Source organism: Aotus nancymaae, unplaced genomic scaffold (assembly GCF_030222135.1).
Source record: "Aotus nancymaae isolate 86718 unplaced genomic scaffold, 86718_ANA_hifiasm-v0.15.2.pri h1tg000029l, whole genome shotgun sequence".
In the NCBI taxonomy this organism is placed as follows: Eukaryota; Metazoa; Chordata; class Mammalia; order Primates; family Aotidae; genus Aotus; species Aotus nancymaae.
In genome coordinates this window covers 24,282,430-24,306,981 of record NW_026988442.1, presented here as the reverse complement: position 1 = coordinate 24,306,981, position 24,552 = coordinate 24,282,430, and the positions used below count along the sequence as shown (strand labels likewise).

The window sequence follows — 24,552 nt, the reverse complement described above, 5'->3', positions numbered from 1 at the left end:
CCTGAAGTCAGCAGTTCGAGACCAGCCTGGCCAACATGGTGAAAGCCTGTCTCTACTAAAAATACAAAAATTAGCCAGGTGTGGTGGTCGATGCCAGTAATCCCAGCTACTCGGGAGGCTGAGGCAGGAGAATAGCTTGAACCCAGGAGATGGAGTTTGCAGTGACCCAAGATCACACCATTGCACTCCAGCTGGGTGACGAGAGCAAAACTCTGTCTCAAAAAAAAAAAAAAAGACCTGGCCCGGTGAAGACATTATATTAAAACCTTTTTCATGAAAGCCAGTGGTGAGGGGGCATTGGGCAGTGAAGGTGTTACTGGAAAGGGGTCCTGATCCAGACCTCAAGAGAGGGTTCTTGGATCTCCTGCAAGAAAGAATTTGAGGCGAGTCCACAAAGTGAAAGCAAGTTTATTTAAGAAAGTAAAGGAATAAAGAATGGCTACTCCAGAGATGGAGCAGCCCTCAGGGCTGCTAGTTGCCCATTCCTATGGATATTTCTTGATTACATGCTAAACAAGGGGTGGATTATTCATGAGTCCCCTTTTTAGACCATATAGGGTAACTTCCTGAGGTTGCCACGGCATTTGTAAACTGTCATGGCGCTGGTGGGAGCGTAGCAGTGAGGACCACCAGAGGTCACTCTCGTTGCCATCTTGGTTTTGGTGGGTTTTGGCCCGCTTCTGCAGCCTGTTTTATCAGCAAGGTCTTTATGAGCTGTATCTTGTGCTGACCTCCTATCTCCCTGTGACTTAGAATGCCTAATTGTCTGGGAATGCAGCCCAGTAGGTCTCAGCCTTATTTTACCCAGCCATTACTCAAAATTGAGTTGCTCTGTTTCTAATGCCTCTGACAAAGGGGCCATGGATAAAGATCAGATCAGTTGAAGTGTGATGGGCCACTTGCAGCCCCTGCTTCTGCCCTTGGGTTCTCCCTGATGTCAAAATTCATTTCAGTGGAAGAGAAAAAAGATGAACTCTTGAGAATCAGATGGCTAAGAATGCACCTCAGACTCTAGACCACATTTTAGCCATGGAGAGGCAGGTGGCCTTTTCGTTAGCACATGAGACATGGTGGCCATTGGTCGCCTCCTTTCCTGGGCGAAAGGTGGCTGAGGAGGTTACCTCCCAGGGAGGCTGTTGGAGTTGCCCCTGGAGCAGCCTCCTCCCGGCAGGTGGCCTCTCGGCTGTTCATGCATGGAAATGCCACAAGGGGGCAGCAGCACGCCACTGTTGTCCTCCCCCGAGGCTCGAGCTGTGTCTATTAATGAGATGGGAGATTTGTTAAAACACCAATTTCTGGCCTGTAATCCCAGCTACTTGGGAGCCTGAGGCAGGAGAATCACTTAAACCCGAGAGGCAGAGGTTGCAGTGAGCTGAGATCTTGCCATTGCATTCCATCTTGGACAACAAGAACGAAACTCCATCTCAAAAACAAAAACAAAAAAGCACACCCAGATTTCTGGGCCCTACTCTCAGAGCTTCTGCAGGTCTGGCATGGGGAATTTCTAACAAGTGCCCAGGGGATGGCTGGTGCTTCTTGTCCTGTACAGTCGCTCTATCTGTTAGAAGTCAGGATACCGCCTGTAATCCCAGCACTTTGGGAGGCCGAGGCGGGTGGATCACGAGGTCAAGAGATTGAGACCATCCTGGTCAACATGGTGAAACCCCGTCTCTACTAAAAATACAAAAAATTAGCTGGGCATGGTGGCGCATGCCTGTAATCCCAGCTACTCAGGAGGCTGAGGCAGGAGAATTGCTTGAACCCAGGAGGCGGAGGTTGCGGTGAGCCGAGATCGCGCCATTGCACTCCAGACTGGGTAACAAGAGCGAGACTCCGTCTCAAAGAAAAAAAAAAAAAAAAAAAAAGAAGTCAGGATACCTTGTGAGTAGTGAAGAGAAGGAGTCCAAGGTGGGTTTTGGAGGTGCAGGCAGTGCATGGTTCTGCTTTGACCCAGGTACTGATTGCATGGGTGTGCTCATTTGTGAAAACTGGACTAACTGAACATTTATGATTTGAATACTTTTTTTTGGAGGCAGTGTCTCACTCTGTCACCCAGGCTAGAGCGCAGTGATGCAATCTCAGCTCACTGCAACCTCCGCCTCCTGGGCTCAAGCCATCCTCCCACCTCAGCCTCCTGTGTAGCTGGGACTATGGGCAGGCGCCACAATGCCCGGCTGATTTTTGTATTTTTTTTAGAGACAGGGTTTCACTATGTTGCCCAGGCTGGTGTCAAACTCCTGAGCTCATGTGATCCACCCACCTCAGCCTCCCAAAGTACTGGGATTACAGGCATGAGCCACCACGCCTGGCCTTGTATACTTTTTATATTTCATTAAAAATTCAATAAAGAAGAAGAAGAAAGGAAAGAGAAAGGCAAGGGAAAGAGGAAGAAAAATGTAAGAAGAGGGGAGAAAGGATGAGAGAGAGAGAGAGGGAGGGAGGGAGGCTGAGCCAGCCGCTGCTTCAGCCAGTCTGACTTTCCATCCTGGATGGTGAGTGGTGATTGTACTCTTCAAGCCTCAGCTTCTCATCTGTAGAATCCATATCACAACAAGCACCTCACTTTCAATAATAAGGTATAGAAAGTGAGAAAGGAACATGAAAACCCCAGTTCACTCTGCCAAAAGGAAAAAGTTAAACTGAAAGTTGAGTCATGGGAGAAGCTGCCTTTCCTTTGTTCCTAAGCAGAGAGCCACAGGTAAAAGGCCAGAGAGCTCTGTGAGTAGCTGCTCTGTGTTCACTTTATCTTATGAAAAGTTACCGAGCGTGAGACAAATACCCAATTGAATACGTAATTCCCCTACCTGCTCCTTTTCTCTTGCCCCATGCGGATTTCCAGACCCTTCCTCATTCCCCTCCAGCCTGCTGTTCCCTTTTAAATACCAAAGCCCTCAAAGTCATCTTTGGAGAAAAGCACAGACCTCTCTGCTGGGCATGTCCTTAACCTTGGAGAAATAAACATCTACACTGATTGAGACCTGTCTCAGACACTTCCTGCTTTACAAAAGCATCAGGAACACAGTAGCTGCTCAATAAACAGTGAGATTGTAAGCTGCTCCATAGCAGTGTGTGGGCGCCTCTGGGAGAACCTGGCCATCTGTGTTTGCTAGGTTCATTTTAATTGTATTAATTGTAACCAGTTAGGATGGGGAGGACCACAGGTGTCCTGGCAGGCCAGAGGACCTCCTGGGGCCTGTTGAGGCCCTTCACTAGGGAAACTTCTTCCTTACGGCTCTCAGCTGGAGGAGGACAGTGTGCCGAGGGCCCGAGGAACAGGCCCTGTGCCAGATCCTTCAGCCACAGCTGGTAGCAAAGGCCTCTCCAGAAAACATTCTGCCCCGGAACACTCAGCTTGCCCTGCAGACCCAGGCGAGCACTGAGGAAGTGGGTGCAGAAGCTTCCCATGGGGGAACTGCCAGGCCTGGCACCTGCGGCCATGAGAGCTTCCGAGAGGGTGAACCTGGTTTGCACCTGTGACCTTTGTCCCCGACGTGTGTTCCCTCTTCCCCACAAGCAAGAAGATTCCCAGCCCTTGCCTTCACAACCCTTGCCAAGAATTGCAGGCAGGATGATAATAATAGCTTCAGTTGAAGAACACGGAGGAATTAACCTAATACTCACAATCCCCCCGCGGAGTGGGTACTCTGCACATTTTTTTTTTTTGAGCCAGTCTTGGTCTGTTGCCCAGGCTGGAGTGCAGTGGCACAATCTTGGTTCACAGCAACCTCCACCTCCTGGGTTCAAGTGATTCTCCTGCCTCAGCCTCTCAAGTAGCTGGGATTACAGGCGCATGCCACAATGCCTGGCTAATTTTTGTATTTTTAGTACAGACAGGGTTTCACCATGTTGGCCAGTCTGGTCTTGAACTCCTGACCTCAGGTGATCCGCCATCCTCGGCCTCCCAAAGTGCGGGGATTACAAGCGTGAGCCACCGCGCCTGGCCGGGTACTCACTTTATGCAGCCATCCTGTGGGGGCAGGCACTACTATTTATTCCCATTTTACGGATCAAAAAATGAAAGCCCCAAAAGGCCAAGTTAGGATAATGATTGCTAAATTTTATTTTATTTTATTTTTTATTTTATTTATTTATTCAAGACAGAATCTTACTCTGTCCTCCCAGCTGGAGTGCGGTGGCATGATCTCAGCTCACTACAACCTCTGCCTCCTGGGTTCAAGCAATTCTCGTGCCTAAGCCTCCTGAGTAGATGGGATTACAGGCATGCGCCATCACACCCAGTTAATTTTTGTATTTTTAGTAGAGACGGGGTTTTGATGTGTTGGCCAAGCGATCTGCCCACCTTGGCCTCTCAAAGTGCTGGGATTACAGGCATGAGCCACCGCGCCTGACCCTAAAATTTTTTTTAAATCACAGAATACTCTTAACAGTCCTCTGTGTTGACTACTGAAGAAGGGGAAACGGAGGCACAAAGCGGATAAGCACTTTGCCTAAGGTGACACCACTAGGAAATAGAGCCAGGACGCACACCTGGGCAGTTGGCCAGCCCACTCACTCCACCACCGCACAGCAGCTGCTCGGCCGTGAAGTGATGGGCCTGAGTCCCAGCTCCACAACTCCAGGGAACCTTGTTAATCTCTCTGGATCTCAGTTTACTCACCTCTAAAAAGGGCGTATTAGAGGTGCTTTCCTTTAGGAATGTCCCAAGGATGACGTGCAATGGTGTGGACAGAGCGCTTGGCAGAGAGAGCCTCATCTATAGGAATCGCTCTGCGCACGTTCCTTTGTCTTGTCCACGTTCTCCCTGTTTTGGGGGGATATCAGAACTTTGCCTGGTAATGTGTTTAGGGTTAACCTTTACAGGACCTGACCCATGGAAATTCTCAGCCTCTGAGAGACCAACAGCCATTCTCAAGAGTCAGATAAACTCAGGTTGGACTAGAATCCCACACCAGCTGTAGACCAGCTTTTAGACAGGTCACTTTCCCGGGTGTTTCCTCATCCCTGAGCTAGAGTTAGCTATAGTTAGCTATAGTTGCCGTGCAGGGGCTTTGTGAAGGTTACCTGGCTCAAACTCAGCCTGTGATTCTCCAACCAGGGTTTCTGGAGGGGGTGATACCTGAGATCATGCTGGGGGCCAGGCAGCACAGGCCTCTGTGACCAGCAACTGCACCTGGGGTGGGTAATTTACAAACACTGTGTATGGGAATTGCACTCATTTTCAGGGGCCCTCCTTGCCCTTCCTTGCCCTACATCTCCCAAGCTCCCCTTTCTTCCACCTTCCCAGCAGGTTTGACTCATGGAAGGCGAAACTGGAAACTTGCGGATAGCAGCAGGCAGAAGCCAGGGTGCGTCTCCCCACCTCTGTCTACTTTTTGTTAGGTCTACAAGGCTGCATCTCCTTGGCGGCTGCAGCTCCCAGCAGACAGCCTTGCTGGGTCCCCATCCTCTGCCTGCCAGTGCCAGCACTGGGCTCTGCCCTCCCTCTGCCCCTCCACCCCGAGGCTGGTGTTGACTTTCCCCTGTTGCATCCCAGGGTCCCCTACCTGGCTTCTCAGATGGGTAACTACGTCCTCTCATTAAATTCCTCCTATGTTATTATGTGGAGTGAAAGACGTCATTCATTAGAGAGTACCTATCATATGGTTGTATTAAGGTGAAGTTTAAGAACAGGAATGCTCATCTATGGTGATAGAAATCAGAACAGTGGTTGCCTTGGGGAGCAGAGGGCTAACTGGGAAGGAGCCAGAGGAAACTCCCTGAGATGGTGAAAAGGTTTTATACCTGAACTGAGGAGTTGGTTACATGAGTGAGTACGTTCATGAAGACTCGTTAAACCATATGCTTAAGACCTGTATATTTAACTGTGCGTAAATTATACCTTAATAAAATTAGCTTAATAAGAAGAAATCCCTGTTTAAATACCAAGAGTGTTTTCTAATTTCCTGCTTGGATCCTAATGGAAATATAGTTTTATTTTTTAAACAAGCACAGGTAGACCATGGAGGAAGATGTAAAATTCATGGATTTGGTGTTGAGTTTTGTCATTGTTTTTGTTTTGGGGGTTTCTTGTAAACAATAAAACCGGAGACTTCGAAGAATTTCACCCTTGGCTTGGTGGATTTCAGGCTCTGCTCCCCTGTCCCTGGGAGGCAGCCTTCATTCTCCCTGCTCTTTTCTGGTCAGAAACCCTGGGAAGCACTGGTCTATATAAAGTGCTTAGTGCCTAGCACATAGTAGGTGCTCAAGAAATGTTAATTATTAGCCAGGTACAATAGCTAACACCTGTAATCCTAGAACTTCGGGAGGCCGATGCAGGTGGATCGCTTGAGGTCAGGAGTTCAAGACCAGCCTGACCAACATGGCAAAACCCCATCTCTACTAAAAATACACACACACACACACAAACACACACACACACACACACACACACACAGAGCCAGGCATGGTGGTGCACGACTGTAATCCCAGCTACTCAGGAGGGTGAGGCAGGAGAATTGCTTGAACCCAGGAGGCTGCAGTGAGCCAAGATCATGCCACTATACTTCAGCTTCAGCCTGGGCAACAAAAGCAAAGCTCTGTCTCAAAAAAAAAAAAAAAGAAATGTTAATTATTATTAATACAAATTGGGTTTCATGGATCACTTAAAGACCTGTCTTCTGGCTTTCTTTGAAACTGTGATTTCACCTTGTGCGGTTCACAGAGAACTCCACCCCTGAATTCTGCCCAGATGGGAGGACTTTCTCAGAAAACACAGGCCTGACACACAAGATCACGCATAGGCTTGTATTCAGGGACGATTTTACAGAACTTTGGAAAAGGCAGCAGGAGAGCCACAATCTCTGTGTGCCTTCTCTTCATCCTACCCCAGAAAAATGGCCAGTCCAGTGCAGCACCTGGGGCAGCCTCAATATTAAGGGAACGCTTGTCCCATCTCTTGCCCAGGGGAAGTTGGAGAGAAAGCTCACCCGCGTGCATGTTTGATAAAGGCTGTGTGTGTAGCAGGGAATGGGCCAGAGGACCCTGGACACCTTGGCCAGCCTTCTAGGCAGTGAGTTAGAGGAAAGGGGACTAGGTCTTACATCCCCACTGTACCTCGGGGTCCAGGCAGACCAGGCAGCGTGTTAATATTTGTGTCCTGCATGGTGGACCCAAGCTAAAGTGTGCCTGCAGCCAAGGGCCTGGGCAGGGGCCATCTGCCATCAGTGCAGGGCCCAGGCACATCATGTCCCCATTCCCAGCCCTGCTCTAGAAGGCCCTGTTCTGTGGTCTGCGGCCCCTGGAGGGTGGGCAGGGCCTGGACAGGCACAGGCGGCGCTGGGTCTCCAGTCGGCAGAAGCGGTTCTGGTTGGACACCCGGGTGGCCATGCCCAGCCCACAGGTGGTCGAGCAGGGTCCCCAGGCCGTGCTCCATTCTGGGCAGGGGACACCAGGGGGCAGGGAAGCGACAAGGCCAGAAAACTGAGGTCCTAGGGGGAAAGAACTAGAGTTAGCACTGAGTGGCAGGGCTTGGCAGCTCAATCAGCCCCGCTACCAGTGGCCACGGCCATCTTGGTCACATGGCTCAGCCTCTCTGCATCTCAGTTTCTTCGTATGTAAATTTCCTCACAGTGGATGGCACTGAATAAAATAGTGGGTGTGAAGTGCCTAGCACAGTGCCTGGTACTTGTAAGATCCCCGTTAATATTAGTTATTTGGCAGCCAGAGTGTGCGGCTCACCATGGTCCCTCAGTGAACCGTGGCTTTCTCTTCTCTTTGGATAAACAGCATCTTACAGGCAGGGGGTGCCAAGCTGTGAGGAGTGGTGCTTTGACCCAGTGGCAAGGATGCTGAAGATTCCAGGATTCTTGTGCCTGGAACAAGATGGCAGGTTCGCTGCGGTCCAGCTTTTTCTCTGTTCCACATCTCCCTCTCTGTGAATATTTTGATGTCCTTCCTTCTAGTCTTTTATGCCAGTAGTCCTCAACTCGGGGGATTTTGCCTCCCAGGAAAGGTTTGGCAATGTCTGGTGACATTTTTGGTCATCGCAATTAGGGGGATGCTACTCGTATCTAGGGGACAGAAGCCAGGGATGCTGCTAAGCACCCACAGTGCAAGGAAAGCCCCCTAACAAATAATTACTTGCCCCAATTGTCACTAATGCTGAGATTAGGAAACTCTGATTTCTACCCACATGTGTGTGCTGTGCGTGCATGTATATGTGTAGATACACCTGTATACATGCATAGGGACACACTTAGTGGAAATAGAGTTGGAAATACACCTCTTTTTCTTTTCTTTCTTTCTTTCTTTTTTTTGTTGTTGAGATGGAGTCTCACCCTGTCACCTAGGCTGGAGTGCAGTGGCGCAATCTCAGCTCACTGAAACCTCCACTTCCCAGGTTCAAGCAATTCTCCTGCCTCAGCCTCCTGGGTAGCTGGGATTACAGGCACCACCCCCCACCATGCCCAGCTAATTTTTTTGTGTCGTAGAGATGGGGTTTCACCATGTTGGCCAGGCTGGTCTCAAACTCCTGATGTCATGATCTGTTTGCCTCAGCCTCCCAAAATGCCGGGATTACAGGCTTGAGCCACCGTGCCAGGCCAAAATACGCCTTCTTATCCTGCTTTTATCCATAAGGCAAACTCACTGGTGTTTTTCTATGTATTTAAATAATTACATCATATTCCATCACAAGGATCGTGTCAGCTACCTCTGATACAGTACCATGTGCCAGGCACTGCTACAGCTGCTTGGTTTGCACAAACTCATGTGGTTCTCACAACGCTGTGAAATGGATGCTCTTATTGTCCCCATTTTACAGCTAGAGAAACTGAGGCACAGAGAAGTCAAGCAACTTTCTCAGAGACACAGCAACAAGGAGGCAGCGAGGCTGGTCAGACGCCACGCACCTGACCCATAACACTCGACTGCCTCTCGAGGGTGGCAGCAGCATTTATGAAACTAATCCTCCTCTTTTCAGTTGCTTTTTGAAAAAGTCACATTCGTGTAATAGTTTTCAAAAAGCGACACAGCAACAACAAAAATCTCTAAAATTGAAGACTTTTAGCGGGATGGTGGGAGGTAACTGTCTTCTCTCCATCTCCAGCCCCGCCAGGCCAACCTCCCAGAGCAGCCACCTTACCTGGTTCAGTTTTGAGTTTCTTTTTTAATAACCCCAAATAATAATAAATTAATATTATATTAAAATGTATCCATATATTATAAATACAGGCATATTATATATTCTAAGAGCTTACCTCTATCACATCTCTGAAATGTGAGAATTTGGTTCATGTACCCTAACCCTCCTTTCCTCTCCCCACTCTGTCACCCAGTTTTTATTTTTAATTATTTGTGGTTGTAAATTACACATCTCAACGGCGGTGGCTTTTTGTTTATCAGTTTTAAAGAGGCCTGTTGACCCTCCACTCCTCTTTCTTTCTTTTTTTTTTTTCTTGAAATGGAGTTTCACTCTTGTCACCCAGGCTGGAGTGCAGTGACGCATCTTGGCTCACCGCAACCTCTGCCTTCCAGGTTCAAGCTATTCTCCAGCCTCAGCCTCCCAAGTAGCTAGGACTACAGGTGCCGCCACTATGCTCGCCGGCTAATTTTTGTAACTTTAGTAGAGATGGGGTTTCGCTGTTAGCCAGGCTGGTTTCAAACTCCCAACCTCAGGTGATTCACCGGCCTCGGCCTCCCAGAGTGCCGGGATTACAGGCGTGAGCCACCGCGCCCCGCCCTCCACTCCGCTTCTAACTCCCTCCTCAGCGTCTGCCTCTCCCAGCTCCTAATGTGTCCCTGGGTCCTGGCACCCAGGAGGCCCCACCCTGCCCACCCCCCAGGTGGTCCTCGGCACCCCCAGGCAGTCCTGCCCCGACCTGGACCAGCACAGCGCTCACCTTGGGCTGGAAGGGGCTGGGCCGCCAGTCCCCCTCCTTGGTCACACACCCACTCAGGGCAGCACTTGCCCGGGACCTCGACCCTCCTGGGGTGGGGGCAGTCCCAGCTGGGCACCCGCACATCCTCGGGGCACAGCGGCACGCAGGTGAAGCTCCCATCCTCACAGCGGCAGCGGATCCTGCAGTGGGGCTGGAAGATCTCCCCTTCCTGATACAGGCGGCCGTTCACCTCACAGCTGCCGTCCTCCTCTGCCACTGCGGAGGAGAAACCGCACCCCCATCGGTGACCCACAAATCCGCACAGGCCTCTCTGCAGAGCTGCCCAGATCCCCCTGCAGGAGGCAGCAGCTTCACGGTAGCTGAGCCCTGCCCAGGGCTCCTGCTAGAATATGCGCCTCTCCCCAACCCTCCCCCCGCCTTTTGGGGCACCCTGGATCCTGGCACAGGGATTGCAAGAAGACGGGCCTAGACCAACCGCCCCAGCTCCACCCTTTCCTAGCTGTGGACCTGGCCAAGTGATTTCACTTCTTCTTGCCTCAGTTTCCTCATTTGCAAGCTGGGATATAATGGTACTTATCGTCCATGGTGGTATAGATTACTCGGAATGATGATCCCAACCTAAACACCTTCCGCAGGTCCTAGCTACTCTGCTATTGTCATTAGTATAAATACTGTCTGTTGATAATGCTTAAGTAGCCTATGCCCACTGAGATTTCATGCAACAAACTCATCCTCCACGGGTTGTGTTGTAGTCATCACTGTCAGATCAGGACTTAACTTGCTGGCTGTGTGTCTTTGAGTAAGTTGCTTAACTTCTCTGAGTGGCCTGAACAACAGCAATGCTGATCTCGGTAACTGTACCTTCAGGTTCCCCGGGGTGACATGTGCGCAGCCTCTGGCACACAGTGCTAGGCATGGCCTAGGTACCCAGGGAACACTCTTTTAATGAAGCCCTCAATGTATGGGCGTTACTGCCACTTCCTCCACTGGACATGAACTCCGTGAGGGCTGGGGCTGACGGTGTCCGTCTCTGCATCTCTCCAGCAGGCTCAGGGCCTACATTCAACACATAGGACCACAGGAAATGCCCCTTGAATGAATAACTGGCATAGGCTTGGCACATGAGAGGCACTGATGGAACAGCCCTACTCCTGATCATTCCAGAGGAATTTACTGTTTCCCTCCTGTGTGCCAGCCACTGTGCTCCTGGACAGAAAGAAGACAGGTCCTGCCTCAAGGGACTCATGGGCAGGGCGGGGGACAGGTGTGAGGGCCTCGCCTCCAAGACAGGATGAAGTAAGAGCTCTGGAGAGGTGTGTGAGCTGCTCAGGAAGTGCAGATGGGGATCAGCGTGTGTGTGAGACCTGGGTGGCCGCTGAGCTGCATCTGGGGAAAGGACTCCTTAGCAAGCAGGTTCTCCCAGCTCTTCTGAGAATACCTTCCAGTGGGTCTACACACACACACACAGGGGTTTCGGAACCACACAGACTGAGGTTCAAACTCTGGATGCCACTTGTGGTGCCTGGGGCAAGTTATTTTGCCTCTCTGAGCCTTGGTACCCAGCTCACAGGGCTGCTGAAAGATTAGATGAGCTAGGGGACTTACAGCATTTTGCCCCAAGCCTGGCGCATAGCAGATGCTCAATAAATGGGAGTGGGTTATGCTTCCACGTTGCACCTGCTATGCACCAGACTTGGGGGGAAATGCTTTACGTCCCCTAGCTCATCGAATCCTCCAGCAGGGAAGGCCTCACTGGGAAATAATGCTGGTAGAGGGAACAGCCAGTGCAAAGGCCCTGAAGCAGCACAAATACCACACCCTGGGGTATTTAAGAAACAGCAAGGGGCCAATGCGGCTGGAGCAGAGAGCAGGAGGAGATGAGGTCAGAGAGGAAGCAGGAGCAAGATCCCGTGGGGCCTCGTAGGCCACTGGAGACTTCAGCTTTTACTCTGAGGTGGGAAGCCACCAGAAGGCTTGGGGCGGAGGGAGGTGATCTGACGTAGGGCTTCCCAGGAGCTTTCTGACTGCTGTGTTGTGAATAGACCAGGGGCAAGGACAGAAGGAGGGAGACAATTATGGGGCTATTGCAAAATCCAGGCCAATGATGACGGGGCTCACACCAGGGTGGTAGCCGCAGAAGGGATGGGAGTGTCGGAGGCTGGAAATAGCACGATGAATTTGCTGGTGGATGGTATGTAGGAGGTAAGAAAAGACAGACGTCTAGGCTGGGTGCGGTGGCTCACGCCTGTAATCCCAGCACTTTGGGAGGCTGAGGTGGGTGGAAAACTTGAGGTCAGGAGTTCCAGACCAGCCTAGCCCACATGGCGAAACCCCATCTCTACTAAAAAAACAAAAATTAGCCGGGCGTGGTGGAGTGCATCTGTAATCCCAGCTACTTGGGAGGCTGAGGCAGGAGAATCACTTGAATGCAAGAGGCAGAGGTTGCAGTGAGCCGAGATCACGCCACTGACTCGGGTCAAAGAGTAAGACTCCGTGTCAAAACAAAGAGAGAGATTGAGAGAGAGACATCTAGAACGACTCCAAGGTCTTGAGCTTGAGCCATGAGACGGATGGATGGGGAGGCCGATCTGCAGGGCGGGAGATCAGGATCCCGGCATCAGATGTACCGTTACCACGATGGTGAATCTGCAGTGCATCTCACAGCTCAGAGTTTGCCCTTAGAGAACCATGTTCAACGAGTAAGTGATAGGACTGAGGTTTTTGGCAGCGCGTTCCCCGCGAAGCCCCAGACTGAGCCTTTGCGATGTCTTAGCTGGACTCTGACTCACCTTTGGGGTTCACCAGTTCCCAGCCCCTAAATTCAGCTTAAATCATTAAACACTCACGAGCACCCACCATGTTGCCAGACAAAGGTGGGGAGTTTCGGGAAGGACCAGGCACCCGAGTACGCCCGTGGCCTGCAGGTGTTTGAAGTCTGAATTAAGATGGAATAAGAAAAGTCCCTTAATAAAGGTATCGACAATCACAGCCTATATACTCATCATATGCTGCATGTCCGGCAGTTGAGCAATGGAGCTTGTGAAGCCAGCTCCCTGAGTTCAAATCTCAGCTCTGCCACTTATGAGCTGTGTGAGCTTGGGCCAGTTGCTTAGCCTCTCTGTACCTCTTTTTTCCATTTATAAGAGAAGGGTGACATTATACCTACCTCATGTGGTTGTGAGATTAAATGAATTTATATTTGTGAAGCCCTCAGTGTCTTGCACGTGGTAAGGGCTATGCAAGTGTAAAATAAATAAACTCTGTGGGTGCTGTTAACACCTGTCACGGGGAATGTAAATAACAGCTTTGTAAGCAAAGTGTTACTTATCTCAATTGTTTTTCAGATACCTTTTCATAAGCAATCCTCCCTCAGTCTGTGTAACGAGTCACTTGTAAATAAAGCATTTCACATGCATTACCTTTTTTTTTTTTTTTTTTTTTTTTGAGATAGGGTTTGGTCTGTCACCCAGGGGTGCAGTCACGGCTCACTGCAGCCTCAAACACCCAGGCTCAAGTGATCTTCTCACCTCAGCCTCTCAAGTTGCTGGGACTACAGGCATGTGCCACTGCACCTGGCTAATTTTTTTTTTTTATAGAGATAGGATCTCACTATGTTGCCAAGGCTGGCCTAGAACTCCTGGGCGCAAGTGATCCTCCCGCCTCAGTCTCCCAAAGCGCTAGGATTATAGGCATGAGCCGCTGTGCCTGGCCTGTTGTTTTTTAACAAGGCTTTTCCTACAGATAGTTTCGTTGTCAATGATTCATGAGCTTTTCTCTCTCTCTTGTTCTTATTTTTATAAAAGTGTGACATGCTCATAGATGAAAGAGGTAAATTGTTCTACAAGGCTTATTATTAAAAAAGGGGAAAAAAGAAGAACACGCTCTTGTCTCTGCATTTCTCTAAAGGGATGGTTCTCAGCTGGAGATTTTGCCCCTGGGGAAATTTGGCACTGTCTAAAGACAGAGTGTCACAGCTTGGGGGATGGGAGTGCCCTGGCATTGAGTAGGTGGAGTTCAGGGGTGCTGCTAGAAGTCCTGCCACGCACAGGACACCCTCCCATGCACGGGACACCCTCCCACGCACGGGACACCCCCCCACGCACGGGACACCCCCCCACGCACGGGACACCCTCCCACGCACGGGACACCCCCCCACGCAGGGGACACCCTCCCACACAGGGGACACCCCCCCACGCAGGGGACACCCCCCCACACAGGGGACACCCCCCCACGCAGGGGACACCCCCCCACGCACGGGACACCCTCCCACTCATGGGACACCCCCACACACACGGGACACCCCCACGCACAGGACACCCTCCCGCGCACAGGACACCCTCCCAAAGCAAAGAATTCTCTGGCACCAAGTCACTACAGCCAGCTTGCAAAACCCTGCCCCAAAGCATCGGAGGATGTCAAGGCCTAGAAGAGTGGGGAGGAATGCAACGTGCTCAGGTGACTGGTGAAGACGCAGCAAACCCAGGATTCCAGCAGTGTTCTGAGGGCTCCCACACTAGAGAAGACAGAATGAAATGTTCCTTAGAGCCTGTTGGATCTGGTCCCAGGCCGTGTGACATGAAGCATGTCCCTTAATGCTGGTGAAGCTCAGTTTCCTCATTCATAAAATGGGTCTGAAAGTACTTCCCATCCTAAGGTTGCTGTGAGGATGATGTGATTTTTGTAGTAGGTGCTTAGCACAGTTCTGGACACATTATGCCCTAAAGAAGAGATGGCATTTTCCTCAAAGCGTTGTAAGGATCCTGGGAAGGGAACAGTGGCATCCGGTTTGAAGAATCTGGGGAAAAGCTGTTTGAACTTGGCTTTGAAAGTTGGCAATGATACAGACAGGTAGGGATGGAGGAAGGTTATTGGAGTAGTGGGATGGTTTAAGCAGAGGCCAAGAAAGGAGAGGAGGGGGTGGGGAGCCTTGGACCACCAGGTTCGGCTAGAATGGACGGGGTACCTGAAGTGAGCATCAAATGGGGTAGAGAGAGGAGGGCTGCGCTTTGATTCAGGATGCCACGGCCTTGACCCCCCCCCACTTAGACGCCCCCCTCAGTCCTGCAAACCTGCTTACAGAGGCACAGGGCCCCGTGGCCCCCGGGTCCTGCCCCGGACTGGCAGACCAGGCCCTGGCTGGCGTCGCAGACGTGGAGTTGGTCGCAGGGCTCCCCCAGCCGCCGTGCACATACCCAGCAGCAGCCACAGCCATCCAGCACCAGGGGTACTCCCAGCGGGCATCGGGGAGGCGACCAGGGGCAGGCACACGGCATCGGGCACAGCTGGGCACACACCTGAAGAGACAGAGACCTCATTCAGACACAGCTTTCGAGATGGGCGGTGAGACCCTCACAAATGGCCACCTCTCCGCCAGGCTGGGCAGTGTGGGGTCCACACCTTAGCCTCAGAGCCATGCAGACCTGGCCTCCGAGGCCAGTAGCCCCATGGCACGCCCTAAGAGGCAGTATGGCATTGTGGTTATGGGCAAAGACTCTGGGCTACAGTTCCAGCCCCCCTTTTTTTTTGAGTCAGAGTCTCACTGTCGCCCAGGTTGGAGTACAGTGGCATAATCCCAGCCTCACTGCAACCTCCGCCTCCCAGGTTCAAGTGGCTCTCGTGCCTCAGCCTCCTGAATAGCTGGGACTACAGGCACATGCCACCACGCCCCGCTAATCTTTGTATTTTTAGTAGAGACGGGGTTTCACCATGTTGCCTGGACTGGTCTTGAAATCCCGAGCTCAGGCAATCCGCCCACCTCAGCCTCCCAAAGTGCTGGGATGACGGCGTGAGTCACTGCGCCTGGCTAGAATTCCAGTTCTAATTCTGCCCTGTATTAGCTGAGTGACCTCGAGGAAGTTACTTAAGTTCTCTGAGCCTCAGTTTCCTCGAAGTATCTAACTCAGAGGCTTGCTGTGGGGCGTTCATGAACTGGTGCGCAGTAAACCCTCAGCACAGGGCCTGACGCGCAGCCGACGCTCAGTGCCCTTAGCTACGATGAGCGCTGCTGTTAATTACAGCAGAGGGCTCAGCCCCTGCCCTCTGGGAGCTTACGGAAAGGCAAAAGCAACAAGCCAAGGAAGAAAATGCCGGGGTCTGGTACGTTTTCCAGCATATGGATATCTATCTTAGGACTGAACAAATTGAACAGTATCACGGATGTTTTTGGCCTTTGGATCCATTCAGCGGGTTTCCCAGCTCTGAATGCACATCTCATCAGCCAGGAGACTTGGGAAAATGCAAACCCCAAACTCACTCTGGGACTTACAAAATCAGAAGTCCCAGAGTCAGGGCCCTGGAATCTGTCTTTTTAACAGGCTGTCCAGTGGCTTCTGAAGCTCGGCTAGGTTTTCAGCACATCTGCCCCCATCTAACCTCCTCCCCCTGCCAGGCACAGTTGGGGGAACTGAGCTCCAGAGAGAGACAGGGACTTGCCACAGTCAGTGTGTTTGATTCAGGGCTAGGGACATCCCAGGTCCTGCTTCCTCAGTGAGGACTCAGGGTCACGGGGTGGGGTAGACTGCGTCTGTAATAGGAAGTACCTAAACCAGGGACCCACTGCACAGTGACAGGATCAGGGCCTCAGCGTAAGTGACCTGCCTGCCCCTTGCCACCCACATCACAGAAACAACCAAACCGCACATTGGGTGCCGAGGGCTTCCTGTCCACCCATTTAAGGTGGGGACCAAGAAGGAAGTATCATTCAAGACGCTCCCAGTTGGCCCATCCATGGGGGGCCAAGTTTGAGTTTAGGAGGATCCTTAGGGGACGAGGGTTTTAACTAGAGGAGGGGAGACTTGCAGCTTAGGATGATGGAATTAATGACCTTTCTCCTGTGCAGCTCTAAAGCAGGCAATGACCCCATTGCCCTGCCTTGCCCTCTGCCCCGCCCAGTGCCCCCACCACCCGCAATCCTGCAAACCTGACTTCAGTTACCAGCAACTCTCACCCTGGCCACCAGGAGCCATTGCAAACTGGCTGACCAGCCTCTGGTGGGGGCCACAGAGTAGGACGTGATCACGGCCCCCACTGAGACAGCACTCTGTAGCGGACAGACTAACTGAGCTAGGTGCCTGGCTGCCTCACCAGGGAGTGGTCCCATAGCTGCAGGCTATTCAGATTCTAGAGACGATAGCCTAGCCTCCTTACCCCTCAAAGTGTGGTCTGAACCAGCTGCAGCAGCGTCACCTGGGAGCTTGTTAGAGCGGCAGCTTCTGGAACCCCTCTATAAATCTGAAGCCAAATTTGTATATAATAAATCCAAATCTGCATTTTCATAAATCCACAGGTGATTCACATAGAAACAGTCTGGGCTTTGGGGTTCCCTTCTAAGTCAGAGGTTCAGCTCCCTTGGCTTGTGGGAACAGAGGGAGGACTGGCAGAAGTGACTCTCAGGTCTCTCCCACCTGAAAACAGCAGTGCCAGGAAATAGACCAGCAGCTGTGCACCTGGGCTCCCACCGTGGGCTCCCTCTACTGGCCATGCTTGGCAGGCGCAGGACTCTGTAAGCCCCGATACCCAGGAGAGGCTATGAATGATATCACTTATTCTAGTGAACAATGATCACGTGCAATGCCATATGTATGACATGTGCCAAGTGCTGTTGTCTCATTTACCCCTCCAATGTGAGGTGTCATCGTTATGCCCATTTTAAAGGGGAGAAAACTGGAGCTCAAAGTGTGTAGTAACACAGCCAGTAAGAGGTGGAATCAGGATTGACATCCAAGCTCAAGCTGACATCCAAGACCCAAACTCAAGTTGTCCAATTGTGCCTCGGTTTCCCCAGGGCCTTGCCATGATATCTGTGGGGAGGGGAGCCAAGGCTCATGATATCTGGGGTAGGAGCACTAGACATGGAGTTTTTGGGCAAGAATTGAGATTCAGCTTCTGCCACTGACTTGCTACCTGGCTGAACACATGGATGAACAGCTTTGGAATGTGGAGGTGAAGCTCCGTGTTCTCCTCTGTAAAGTGGAGTAGAGACCACCTATTTCTATGATGATGGAGATTAAATGAGATCCTGGCCAGTCCTTGATCAAAGTGATTTTGCTTTTGTCCAGGTGTCTGCCTCCTGCTCCGGTCCACAGCCAGGAGCCCAGGAGCCAGCAGCCAGCCTGGAAGACGCAGAGCTCTCTCGGAGGGTCGCTGTGGCTTTCCATGTTCGTGGTGACTACGTCTCTGAGTTTCTGTGCAGTCTCTGCTTCCTGGGACCAGGGAAGAATGGTCCCATAAGTCTCACCCTAACGGTGAGTCTAGAACGGCTTTACTTTGGTCTTTCATCATCCTGGGCCCCTTCTCCCTCCTAGAACCCCAAGACCCCTATTCCAACTACCCAAGCCATCCACACTGGCACCACGTCCGACCCATCCCCTTTGGAAGAATAAACAGCAGGGCAGGATGCCAGCGTGGTTCTCAGCCTTCCCCGGCACCAGTGCTTGGAGCCTGAGGGAGAGAAGCTCCTGCCTGTGCTCTTCAAAGGAGCGTGAAAATACAGTGAGATCGTGGCTTGTGATGGGGCTGATTCCACAGTTCTGGGAACTCAGCATTTGTCGAGGGGATGACAAACTTAGCAGCTGTGGCCTTGTTCCAGGTTGGGCTTGGGGAGGCACAGACTGGAGTGCCTCTCCCCTACAGCCATGTCTATTCTGGGCTCCACCATGGCCCTCCTCTGTTGCTCTGAACTTTCTTTGCTGTGTGGCTTTGGGCAAGTTGCTTACCCTTTCTGAGCCTCACTTGACTGAAAGCTGGGAATAATAACTCCTTATGGGGTCGTTGTGCATGTTAGACAAGGGAGATGTCCCACAAGCTCTTTGGTGAATGTCCTGTGCAGCATTCCGGGATGAGGCCACTACTCTACAGAGGTGTCTCCTGTCCCCCTCTAGCTACTGTGGGCAGGTCACTCACTGCCTAAAAGTCCAGCAGAATCGATGTCCTTGCAGAATGAACCTTCCAATCAGTTAGGCACCCATCCAAATCCTGGCTCAGAGGTAGGCCAAGCATGTCATGTCTTGTGTGTCCCCATTCATAATGAAGATACATTAAAGTCCTCTTTAATTTGCCTGGTAAGTTTGATGAATGATCATGAATGGTCTTCACAGAGGCCTCCCAAACTGTACACCCTTCACCTGGGGAAGATGCTGAGGCCCAGAGAAGGCGAGGCATGTGCCTGATGTCACACAGCAGGGCTGGTCAGAGGCAGCTCTTTGGGTGCCAGGGAGAGAAGCCTTGCTCAAGCACGGTGCAGACTGTGCCCGATGTGCGGCCCTGGAGGAATTCTGCCAAGGGGGTCCTTGGCTGCGATTTTACACCCCCACCCCCTCCACACCCAAATAGTCAGCAGTGCCTTCCAGGGCCCGTGCCTCCTTACCTTTGAGAGGAGGCAGAGGAGGGAGAAGGACAGGAGGTGGGTCTGCAGTGTGCCTCTCATGTCCCCCGCAGAGCCAGCTTTCAGCCTGGAAGGCGGACCTGTGAGTCTTTATGTTCCGGCAGCTGTGAGGTCACTCCCAAGCACACACACTCGCGCACGCGCGTGGACACACACACACACACACACACACAGAGAAGCTTTTTTGTTCCTTGCTTTGCTTCCCATCCTCATGGCCCCAAGGATGAGCCCATTTACCTGAAGGTAAAACTGTGAAGGCCACCAAGGGGGTCCCTGTCCGTGTGTGTGTGTGTGTGTGTGTGTGTGTGTAAGCCTGAGCCAGTGCCAGCACCAAGAGCCTGTGACAGCTTGCAGGGACCTCTTTAGCTCCTCCCAGCCCAAGAGGGTCCTAGCCCTGCTATAGTTGTGAAGCCCTACTCCAGACCCCTGTCCGAACCTCAGCGGGGGCTGCAGATACAGGAAGCATTCAGCAAACACCCCCTTTGTAGAACTGACCCAAGGTCTCCTAAGCCCCGTGGCCCTGACTCTGGGTAGCTGCGGCCCAGCCTGCGGTTTCTGGCAGGCAGATTGGCAGCCACCCAGAGGTGGGTGTGACCCAGAGCAAAACTTCCCTGGGCGGCCTGTTTGCTTTTGGCAATGAGGGGCCTCCCTCGGCCTGCCTCCTGGCTTGGGAAGGGGGTCCATGGTTGGCGAGTTCAGGCAGGCTGGACCTACTGTGTGCCAGTGCTTGCCGGGGACCGCTAAATGATGGGGTCAAACCAAATCCATTTGGTTTCATTCAGCCGCCTCTGAGGTCACCTCTGCAGGAGCTGGAGGCACAATCGTAACCTGGAGACAAAGCCCAGAGAGGGAGATGACAGAGGGAAAGCAAGGTCCCTTGCTCAGACCAACAGTGAGGGACGCTTTCTGATGGAGGTGCCATTTCAGAAAGCCAAGGAGAGGTGAGAGAGGGCAGAGTGTTCCAGGCCAAGGGAACAGCACGTACCAACGCCAAGGGGTCGGACATAGCATGATAGCCTGCTTATTCTGGGAGCCAGAGGGCCCGGTATGAGTGGAGCCTTCTGTGCAATGGGAAATGGTGATGTCTGTGAAGGGTGAGCAGTCACACCACTAAGATTTGGGGACATCTATGATGTTCCAGCCATGGGAGCAGGGGATGGAAAGACACGGGCTTTGCTTGTAGAATTTGGCAAAGATAAAAGAGGTAATGTCTTCAGCTGCCTGGGGCTCCCATCACCTCCATCAGTAGTAGCCCAAGGCCTCAAAGTGATCTAGCTAGATGGCAGAAGGTTCCAGAACGGGCGATTGGTTAGAAAGAAATGTGACCCGATTTAGTGGCAAGACGGGGATTGTAAGCATGGAGATTCCCCCACGGCTGCTGTCCTGGGGGAAGAGGCAATGGAAATGGAAGCTGAAGATGAAAATGTGGGTTTTGATTGTCTATGGAAGGAGGTGGCCAGGATGGAGATGGGGGTCCAGGAACCTGGAGGAAAAGAAACAGCAGGGGTCTTTTTAATTTTGTTTTATTTTGGGCTTCTTGTGGAAATGCTGGTGTCTTAGAAGCATGCCTAGAGCACTTTACATCCACGGTGGATCCTCTCCAACACACCTCTTCCTTCACACGACAAAATTATTTTCAGTAATCATCATGAAATGAAACAAATATTTTTCATGTATGAATTAAAATGTGCACTTACCAAACAAAATCATTACCACTCACTGTTCGCAGTGTTTTACTCTTTTAAAAACTATAAATACAAATCAAAAATCCAAGTAGTTTCGTAAAATGACAAAATTACCACTCTGAGTTCATTGTTGATTTCACTCTACTGTTTAAATGCAGAAATACAGCCAGGCCAGTGGCTCATGCCTGTAATTTGGGAGGCCAAGGTGGGAGGATCACCTGAGGTCAGGAGTTCAAGACTAGCCTGGCCAACATAGTGAAACCCCATCTCTACTAAAAAAAGTTATAAAATTAGCCAGGTGCAGTAGCTCACACTTGTAATCCCAGCACTTTGGGAGGCTGAGGTGGGTGGATCACCTGAGGTCAGGAGTTTGAGACCAGCCTGGCCAACGTGATGAAACCCTGTCTCTACTAAAAATACAAAAAAAAAAAAAAAAATTAGCTGGGCGTGATGGCGGGTACCTGTAATGCCAGCTACTTGGGAGGCTGAAGCAGGAGAATCACTTGAACCTAGGAGGTGGAGGTTGCAGTGAGCCAAGATTGTGCCATTGCACTCCAGCCTGGAAAACAAGAGTGAAAGCATGGGTTTTTCTTGGAACTTTTTCTCTCTGATAACTGAGGATGGGAGAGTGTTGTCAGTAGAGGCCCTGGGGCCTGGCCAGATCAGGAAGCAGGCGTCATTGTGAAGGGTGTTGGGGAATGAAGTGTGAGGGATGAATCTCAGTTCAGCGTGGGTGGGTGTGGTGGGAGTGGTGGGAGCTGCCGCTTTGCTGATTGGTTTGCTGTGGTTCAGCCCTCCCTCTAAACTGTCCAGTTTTGGCACTGGAGGGACATATGCGCCCAGGGAACCCATGAGTCTTTTGGCTGCAGCCACAGCCCCCACATAAGGGCCCAGGGTGAGTGTGGCTGCCCTCTGCTTTCCCAGAAGGAAACACAAGCTCAGGAGTCAACAGGTCCCAGCTTCAAATCCAGGCTCCCTCCACCAGCTTACAGGGCTTGGGCCAGGGTGATGTGACAGAGGCATGTAGGGTACAACATTTAGGGAGGCTTTCATTCTCAGCTGCTGACCTTGCACCTGCAGGACCCCAAGAGCGAGTGCCTCGTTCAGAATGAGGCACCCAGGTCACACTAGGAGTTCATGGTAGGAACTCAATCAATGTTGGTTGATGACTAAATGATGATTTTCATAAGACAATGCTGCAATCACGAACTAATGCCCACATCTCAGTGGCTTAACCCAGTGAAGCTTATTTCTTGCTCGTGAATAGTCCAAAGCAGGCCAGGCACCTCTCCTGGGGCTACATCCTGTAGCTCTTCCCTACTCAAGTGTGTAGGGCCAATGTGGTGTAGGACTCAGATGTGTCCAAGGACCAATGGCATCAGCGTCGGCTGGTTGCATGTTGGAAATGCAGACTCCTCGGCCCCACTGTCAGAATCTGCATTTTAATAAGACCCCCAGGTGATTTGCAGGCACATTACAGTTTGTGAATCCCTGTTCTAGACCAGTGGCCTCCAAGGCCACCTTGGCAGAAAAAAAGAGGGATGGAGAAGCCACATCATGACTTCTACTCACATCTCATTGGCCAGAGCTAGTCACATGGCCCCAACTTAACTGCAAGGGAGGCTGGGAAATAGCATCATTCTGTGTGTACCTATGAAGGAGAACCAGAGTGAGGGACATCTAGGTAATGTTCTTTGCCACAGGTTCATCGGCATCTGGGACACACACTTTTGCTTCTATGGGCCTCAATTTCTCCATCTGTTAAAAAAATAAAATAAAAGTGACCTACGTGTTCAGGCCTGGGCCAGGCTGAGCATTTTTAGCATCTAAGAAATGCATCTGGCCGGGCACAGTGACTCACAACTGTAATCCCAGCACTTTGGGAGTTCGAGGCAGGCAGATCGCTTGAGGTCAGGAGTTCGTGACCAGCCTGGCCAACATGGAGAAACCCTGTCTCTACTAAAAATACAAAAATTAGCCAGGCATGGTGGTGTGTGCCTATAATCCCAGCTACTTGAGAGGCTGAGGCAGGAAAATTGATTGAAACTGGGAGGCAGAGGATGCAGTGAGCTGAGACTGTGCCACTGCACTCCAGCCTGGGCCACAGAGCAAGATTCCATCTAAAAAAAAAAAAAAAATTCATCTGAAAAGTGAAACTTATGAAACATCTCCATCAAGGCATAGCATATGGAAGCCACGAGTAAATATCTGCAGTTGAAAAGGGGAAGCCAGTCTCAGCCCTTTACAGTTTGTCAGCTCCCTGGGTGTGTGCCCGCCTTCCTGCTTACAATCTCTGCCCCATGCCAAGTCCCAAGCTGACACTGGGGAGGTGGAGCTCACAGGTGTGACATCATTTGGTCGTGGGGACAGAGAAATCCAAACAGATCCTGACCCCGGCAGGGCTGGAAGTGAGGAAGGGCAGTGCTCTAGTGGCTAGATGTACCAGGGTGTGAGGGGACACCTGTACCATGGGAAGGTCAACAGTCAGGAGAACATCCCAACTCTGTGACTAATTTGCTTTGTGGCTGTGTGTAAATTCCCTCACCTCTCTGGGCCTCAGTGAGGCAGTTTCCTGTTTTGGAAACTAGGATCTGTGGCAGAGCCTGATCGATGCCCATTCCCAAATCCTTCTTCCTCCTCCTTCAGTCACCAAACGCTGATTTTTTGTTTGGGGTGGCAGTACACTCAGCGTTGCGGGAGGCACAGCCGTGGGATAGGTGTCGGCAGTGAGATACAAGCAGAAGTGTTGTGTGCCGATTCTGGGAAGTCTCCTTAAAACGAAGGGCTTCCCTTTGGTGACCCTGCCACCACTCATTGCTCCCTCCTGCTTCCAGTCAGTAATACGGATGTGATGGTGGAGTTCCGCAGCCATCCTGGACCATGAGGGTACTCTGAGGATGGACTTCATTTGCAGAAGAGGGTGAAGGAGAAATAAAGAAACTCAGATCCCTGGTGTGCTGACACCCAGAGCTGCCATATATACCCTGGACTCTATGTGTAGATTTCATTTATGTGATTAGAAACATAATGTGTGTGTGTGCACGTGTGTGTATAGAGACACTATTATATATATACACACACTATTTTTATACTTATATATATGTACCTTTTTTTTTTTTTTTGAGACAGAATCTCACTCTGTTGCCCAGACTGGAGTGCAGTGGTGCAATCACGGCTTACTACAGCCTCCATCTCCTGGGATCAAGCAATTCTCCCACCTTAGCCTCCTCAGTAGCTGGGACTACAGGCATGTGTCACCATGCCTGGCTAAATGCTTAAAAAAAAATTTTTTTTGGCAATATGTTTCCCAGCCTTGTCTTGAACTCCTGGGCTCAAGCAATCGTCCCACCTGAGCCTCCCAAAGTGCTGGGATTACAGGCATAAGCCACTATGCCCAGCTGTGCTTTTAAAATGTATGTGTGTGTATACATTATATATAATATATTTATTTTTCATATATATTATATATAAAAAAACCTTTCTAGGTCAAAATTACTTTGTTTTTCTGGCTAGTTATTGCTGATGTAAAAGTGTCATTGATTTTTGTTGTTGATTGTGTATCTGGCAATTTTGCTGAACTCTCTTATTTGTTCTAATGTTTTGTCAGTTTATTTGGTTAGTTTTTCAGGGTAGTTGATCACACCAT

General features: G+C 51.0%; 1 protein-coding gene, 1 long non-coding RNA gene and 1 pseudogene across 3 annotated transcripts in view; 1 reads left to right on the top strand and 2 right to left on the bottom strand.

The window, feature by feature from the left end:
- The window catches only part of LOC135276972 (uncharacterized), a 35,954-nt gene extending 17,879 nt beyond the window's left edge, over nt 1-18,075 (top strand). The window contains exon 4 of the long non-coding RNA XR_010344549.1: nt 17,897-18,075. This is a non-coding gene — a long non-coding RNA (uncharacterized LOC135276972). The remainder of the gene's footprint in view (nt 1-17,896) is intronic.
- Nucleotides 5,799-7,102, bottom strand: LOC105727362 (uncharacterized; annotated as a pseudogene).
- CCN5 (cellular communication network factor 5) lies at nt 6,731-19,731 on the bottom strand. 2 transcript variants are annotated; one of them, XM_064382465.1, is made up of 5 exons: nt 19,658-19,731; nt 19,204-19,288; nt 14,917-15,133; nt 9,840-10,094; nt 6,731-7,427 (listed from the first exon to the last, which is right to left on the bottom strand). In XM_064382465.1, the coding sequence occupies exons 2-5, from the start codon at nt 19,261-19,263 to the stop codon at nt 7,207-7,209; spliced, it is 753 nt and encodes a 250-aa protein (XP_064238535.1). In that variant the 5' UTR covers nt 19,264-19,288; nt 19,658-19,731; the 3' UTR covers nt 6,731-7,206. The 2 variants fall into 2 exon arrangements, with proteins under 2 accessions (XP_064238535.1, XP_012322676.2); XM_012467253.2 differs by lacking the exon at nt 19,658-19,731 and adding an exon at nt 19,459-19,651.
- Nucleotides 19,732-24,552: the final 4,821 nt, after the last annotated feature.

Coding starts and splice junctions, on each gene's coding strand:
- CCN5 (XM_064382465.1), bottom strand. CDS start 19,263: ATGAGAGGCACACTGCAGACCCACCTCCTGTCCTTCTCCCTCCTCTGC. Junction 10,095..14,916: donor CCACGGGGCCCTGTGCCTCT/GTAAGCAGGTTT, acceptor TCTCCTCCGCAG/TGGCAGAGGAGGACGGCAGC. Junction 7,428..9,839: donor CCAGCCCCTTCCAGCCCAAG/GTGAGCGCTGTG, acceptor CTTTCCCCCTAG/GACCTCAGTTTTCTGGCCTT.